The sequence below is a fragment of the Bactrocera neohumeralis genome, unplaced genomic scaffold, assembly GCF_024586455.1.
Source record: "Bactrocera neohumeralis isolate Rockhampton unplaced genomic scaffold, APGP_CSIRO_Bneo_wtdbg2-racon-allhic-juicebox.fasta_v2 ctg1292, whole genome shotgun sequence".
Taxonomy (NCBI): domain Eukaryota; kingdom Metazoa; phylum Arthropoda; class Insecta; order Diptera; family Tephritidae; genus Bactrocera; species Bactrocera neohumeralis.
The window spans coordinates 516-6,803 of record NW_026089684.1 but is presented as its reverse complement, the minus strand read 5'-3'; the positions used below and the strand labels follow the sequence as shown (position 1 = coordinate 6,803).

At 58.5% G+C, this 6,288-nt stretch overlaps 1 protein-coding gene across 1 annotated transcript; it reads left to right on the top strand.

Moving 5' to 3' along the window:
* Nucleotides 1-4,392: 4,392 nt before the first annotated feature.
* LOC126766459 (succinate-semialdehyde dehydrogenase [NADP(+)]-like) lies at nt 4,393-5,653 on the top strand (the record flags this gene model as incomplete). Its single annotated transcript, XM_050484236.1, has 2 exons — nt 4,393-4,667; nt 4,732-5,653. Coding segments are annotated over exons 1-2 (1,197 nt in total), but the record flags the coding sequence as incomplete, so codon positions are not given.
* Nucleotides 5,654-6,288: the final 635 nt, after the last annotated feature.

The following is a 6,288-nucleotide window of genomic DNA, read 5'->3' as shown; positions in this document are numbered from 1 at the left end:
GGGGCTGTGGTGGCTGCCCGGCGCGCGGCCGCCTCCTCTTAAGCGCCGTTCCGTGGACACGTTGCGAAGCTTGTACGCAGTACCGTCGCTTCGGCTGATCCGGCGCGCGACGCAGAGAGTGGCGCGCGAAGACGCCAATCGCAGCACCACGCGGTGGGAGGAGGTGGATGAAAAGGCGACCTACAACCTTTTCGCGGAAAACCACGCCGCGCTGTACCACGACCTCTTCTCGCATGACCGGCGTGATGCCACGTATCGCTTCGACATGTTGGTGAGGTCACAGAAGACACTGCTCCTCGCAGCCCGACTGCAGGAGGAGCGCGACAGGCTCCCGTGTTTATCGGCCTCAACGATGACTTTGGCACGGAGCGCCAGCCACAGTGGTTGGTGGAGGAGGAGAAGGCTGCCTTTAAGGTCTTGATGGCCGTTGTAACCGATGATGAACCTCCGTGCAAATGGGAAAGCGATATGCGTAACGTTTCAGTTTCGCACTTGGCTTAAGCGTCGCGGAACAATCGAGAGAAAAGAAACAAACGAACAAACAGGCAGAAACACACAAAACGGAACCGTGTATTATACGTTCATTGCATCCTCCTCCTCCCCCCCTCCTCTGTCTTTTTCCATTTTCCCCTACTTTTACCCTGTTGTGAAAGATTGTGCATCACTGACTTAAAAGTAGACGCTTTTTACTTGCGCGTCTTCTCCTTCTGCACATTTGCGGGGCCACCTTGAATTGGCTTTTTGACCTTTTTTTCCCCTCTTTCGTCTGGGCGATTTGTCTACGATTCCATTCATCCTTCTTTCCTCTTTCATGCACGCTAGATTCTTTTCTCTTTTCTCTCTGTCTTCCCCTCACACTTGAGTGAAAACATGTCCATGCTTAAGCCGCGGAAAACTACTGGGATTGATGAATCCGGTCACAAAGGAAAAGGCGCTAGAAATGACCTTGCAGAGCACGCTCACACCGCTGCACCGCAGACCACACATGTCTTTTCTCTCGCGTCCGCATCACCTGTCACCGCAGCATCTCTGCGTGGCCATTCACTTCCTGGAGCTCACGTCCACCGACGTCGCTGCGTTAGCAAAAGACTGCTTGGACTTCTCCTCTTTGCCTTTGTGGTGGGCCTTGTGTACCTCCTCTCCGACGTCTACTGGGGCAATGACGATTGGGATTTTTTGTTTCTGTCGTTTCTCGTCCGTGAAAGGGAGGTTGAAGGGACAATTGCGGGTCAGGCGAAAAGGCGCATTGCGGGTCGCGCGGCCGATGCTAGAATGGTCTCTCAACTCTACAAGATGAGCCGTCAACGCTCAGAGAGCACACGGGGGACCACAGAGTTCACCGGGGCGAAGCAAACTGAGGGCAGCCCGCAATGCCAATCCATGTACGAGCTGAACCACAGCGGCTTCAAAAAGGCTCCAACAGACAGCTCGGTGCTGATGCTGTTCGACCGCAAGGACCCGGCCCAGTACCAATACGAGGGCGGCGACACTGCCACGGCCACTGCGGGTGGCGGTGGTGGTGGTGGGTGCGTGCCGCTGTACGACGCCGCGTATGTGTCGGAGAGCTTTGGCCGTGTGGCGGCCTCTTTTCTGAGCTCGCCGTACGCCGCTTCCTCAGCGGACGACGACGTGGTTGCACCTACTTTGACTTCTTCGCTGCCCACAAGGCGACGCTGTGGGAGACGGGGATGCGCCGGAACGACCAGGGCGAGCTCCGGCAAACGGCGTGGCTGCTGCAGATGGACGTGGTGTACACGTACGTGAACCCGAGTGCGCCGTCCTTCAGGGAGCAACTGCGGCAGCGAAATATTACCTTTTTCTCTGAACGCCGCTACAACGACTGGGAAGAGCTTCGCTTTTCGCTGCGGTCGCTGGCGGCGCGCGCTGCTGCGGGCGAAGGGCTGATGCAGCACCCAGCACGCGTGCGTGCGGATGCCAAGGTGCTGCGCGGCCTTGGCTACGACGTGGACCTGCGGGTGCGACGCGCGCCGTGGAGCGGGCGAAGCACGATGCTGACAATTCCGCAGAAGTGGAGGTGGAGGAGGGCGATGCGCCCTTCCCGCTGCTGCGCACGGTCTACCTGATGCTGTCGGCCGAGGATCAGGTGCCTGCGTGGCTGGATGTGGCGGCGTTCCCGCAGTTGCGCGTTGTGACGCACCGGGACATGTACAACGACGCGGCGGACCCCGGCGTGCTGCCGACGCTGAACAGCAACGCGATTGAGGCGGGCCTGCACCGGATTCCTGGGCTTTCACGTTATTATCTCTACGTGAATAATGATCATTTGTTAGGACGACAGCTTTCTTTCTTTGACCTGTTTCGCCCGCTAAGTCCGCCGCGTCAGCGACTGAAGATCGCTGCCAACCAGAAAGCGTCTGCCAGGGGGATGCATGGGGCCCAGGCCCGTGCGTGGAGACGCTGCCGGGCCGCAGGTTTGCTTTTTTTGAACCTTGGTACACAGCCATCCTCTAATCGAACGATGGGACGAGCCGTACGAGCTTGATTCTGCGCAGCAGGTGAAGAGAAAGGGCCGGAAGGCGGAAACAGCTTGTCGGAGAGCTGCCACGCTCGCGGCGCTCGAGACGCTCTTTGTGCGAGGCGTCGGTGCCCACGCGACTTCGTCAAACGGCACGGAGGCGATTTCAGGAGAGGCCATTCTCCCCCTTTCTCACCGCACCGCCGTGGAGCACCGTCGAGCACTACTCCATGCCGGACCCCCACGAAGGAAAGACCGCTCCAGGGCATGGCGTCGCAGCGCGCTACTACTTCTTCCTCTGCACCAACCGTTACACGGCGTGCAGCCGCCCTTCGGGTACGCGCACATCGCCCACGTCTACGACCGTGAAGTGAATGAGCGCATCACGGAGGAGCTCTACCCGGCGGAGACGCAAAGCACGCGACTGGCCTACGAGCGGGAGAAGTTCCCCTTTCCCCGTGGACGCGTACAGCTCGGCCTCCGTTGCGCTGACCCGCGCCCGCACACGCGAGGAGTGGCGGGAGGTGATGCTGTCACCGACGTCCTCGCCACACCACCGGCACCCGCTGGCAGCAGAGTGGGCGGCTGTGGCCGGCGCACGTGTGGCCGTCGCGGTGGGCGCCGGGCGGCTGTTCCTGCCGGTGGTGTCGACGGCGGTGTCGAGTGGGGCAGCGGTGGAGGCGCTGGGGCCGCTCTACGGTGACACGTGGGACGTGCGGCTGCAGGCGCCCGAGCTGGCAGAGGAGTTGGGGCTGTGGTGGCTGCCTGGCGCGCGGCCGCTGCATCTTGAACGTCGGACCTTGCAGGATGTGAGAGAGCTGTTCCCGATTCCAGAGCTAACTGTGATGCACCGGAAGGAAGCGGGTAGCGAGGAAACGAAGTCCGGGCGTGCCGTTTATGCCCGCATCGAGGAGAACTACTTTAGCCTCTTCCACGACGTTTTCCATCATCCCCGTCCGGACCGTGCGTATCGTTTTGCGATGCTGTCAAGACCACGCAAGGCTCTTCTTATGGCCGAACGCTTCGCCGCAGAGGCAGAGCAAATGCCAATGTGGATCGCCAACAACGACAACTTCCCCATCGACGGGGTGGCAGAGGAGGAGATTGACCGCGACAAAGCGAGCTTTAAGGTGCTCATGGCTTCTTGCGTTGGTGATCAGCCTCGAGGACCATGGGAACGGTTTTGACCCCCGAGCCTGTGCGACAGGAACTTGAGATTCCCGTACCCCCCCCCCCCACTGCTCACTACTCTTCCGTTTGGCTGCGATCTCTCCCACAGAAAACCGGTGTCTCTCTTTTTTTTCTCTTTCCCCACCCACTATCGCTCCCCTCGGAGAGCTTGCTGTCAAGACAGAAGAGATTCGGGGAAAACAACAACAAAAAGAGGAGAGACCCGCTTTTTTTTTTTTACACAAGACGGCGCTTCTATTCCGAAGTCGCACGAAACGTGAGCAAAGCGACTCTTGGTCGACACGTACTCCATTTGGTGGCAAAGCAAACGTAAGAAAAAAAAAGAGAAAGAAACGAGAAAACCGACAAAACAACAACAAGACGACTACCAGTTCGTCATCTGTCCGTCGGTGTTCACGAAAACACAATGGCCCACAGTCGTCACTTCCTCCGCATTTTTATAAGACCTGCGTCCCTTGATGGCTTCCACATCTCTTCTCGGTTTCCCCACTCTTTTTTTTTCACGTTTTTTTCTTCACCTTCCCTTTTGTGTCTTGTGAAGTTTTTTTTCCAGCCTCCTCCCCGCTTACTGCCACCCCATAACCTTTTCTTCCGACTCTATTTTACTTTTGCTCATCTAAAACTTTTTTTTTTTTTGCTTTTCATATTATTCAATCACACAAAGACACGCTCTCTGTCTTCGACCCTACTATTGTCCTTCTCTTTCTTCTCCCCCACCTTGCACGATGGTGTACCAGACAAAGAACCCCTACACCGGCGAGGTTGTCAAGACCTTCCCCGACGCGACGGACGCGGAGGTGTCCGATGCGATCAGCCAGGCGCACAAGTCGTTCCTCGCGTGGCGCGAGACGAGCTTCAGCCACCGCGGCTCGATCCTGCAGAAGGCCGCGGACCTGCTGCGCTCGCAGAGCGATGAGCTGGCCGCGCTGCTGACGCTGGAGATGGGCAAGCTGCTGAGCGAGGCCAAGGCTGAGGTGGAGCTGTGCGCTGGCATGCTGGAGTACTACGTGCAGAACGCGGAGAGGATCCTGGCGCCCGTGAGCCTTGTGACCGCGGACCCGAAGGACGGCGCGCGCAGGTGGTGCACGAGCCGCTTGGCGTGCTGCTGTGCGTGGAGCCGTGGAACTTCCCGTACTACCAGATTGTCCGCATCATCGCGCCGCAGCTGGCGGCCGGCAACACGATGCTGCTGAAGCACGCGTCGAACGTTCCGCAGTGCGCCGCGCGGATGGAGAAGCTGATGCTGGACGCGGGGCTGCCTGCGGCTGCTTCAAGAACCTGTACGCGACGCGCGAGCAGGTGAACACGATCATTGCCGACCCGCGCGTGCACGGCGTGGCGCTGACGGGGTCCGAAGGCGCCGGTATTGTTGTGGCCGTTGAGGCCGCGAAGGCGGTGAAGAAGTCGACGATGGAGCTTGGCGGCGCGGACGCGTTCATCGTGTTGAAGGACGCGGACCTGGAGAAGGCCGTGAAGTGGGGCGTGATCGGCCGCCACTGGAACGCGGGCCAGGTGTGCGTCTCGTCCAAGCGCATGATCATCGCCGACGAGATCTTCGACGACTACCTGAAGCTGTACACGGCGGGTGTGGAGGCGCTGAAGTGCGGTGACCCGATGGACCCCTCGACGACGCTGGCCCCGCTCTCCTCGCAGGGCGCCGCGGACGAGCTGAAGGAGCAGATCAAGCTTGCCGTCGCACACGGCGCGAGGGCGATCGAGGTTGGCCCCAAGGTGCCCGCGAAGGGTGCGTTCCTGCAGCCGACGATTCTGCTGGACGTGACGCCGCAGAACCCCGCGTACCGCATGGAGTTCTTTGGCCCCGTCTCGATGCTGCTGCGCTTCAAGACGGAGGAGGAGGCGATCCACATTGCGAACGACTCGCCGTACGGACTTGGCGGCTCCGTGTTCACCAAGGATGAGAAGCGCGGGCAGGAGATTGCCAGCAAGATCGAGACCGGCATGGTCTTCGTGAACCACCCCACCCGGGTGAAGGCCTGACCTGCCGTTCGGCGGCGTGAAGCGCTCTGGCTATGGCCGGGAGCTTGTGGACCTGGGCATCAAGGAGTTGTGAACCACAAGCTCATCCAGAATGTCCCCATCGATGCCGCCTTCTAAGACACGCATCCGGCGGGAGTGCGGTGAAGCCAGTCATGGGCTGGAGTGCCAGGCCGCAGTTCAGAAGACTGACTGTTTCCGTCCCCCCTTTTTTTTTCCGTAAGAGCCGTGGTGTCTGTCACTCGCTTCTCCTGGAGCGTGTGCCTCTCGCCTGTATAACAGGCGATTGCCGCGTCCACCGGAGACAAAACAGTGTTCCTTATCACTTCCTCTAAAAACCTTTTTTTTTTTTGTTCGATCGAAACTCCCACCCCCTTTTTTTTCTCACCATTTTTGCTTTTTTTTTTTTCACATCTTTTTTTCTTTTCAAAACTGTCTTCTTTTTTTTTTTCCTGGCTGCAAGGAGCACCTTTTCTGAATTCGTTACTTCCCCCCCTTTGAAAAGGATGTACTTGCTGCCGAGGAACATCGACTTTTTTTATTGATTTTGACATTCTGTTTTTTTCTTTTCTTTCTCTCTCTTCCTCTCTGTATAGACACGCCTTAAACGTGCTAAAGGTTGGGTC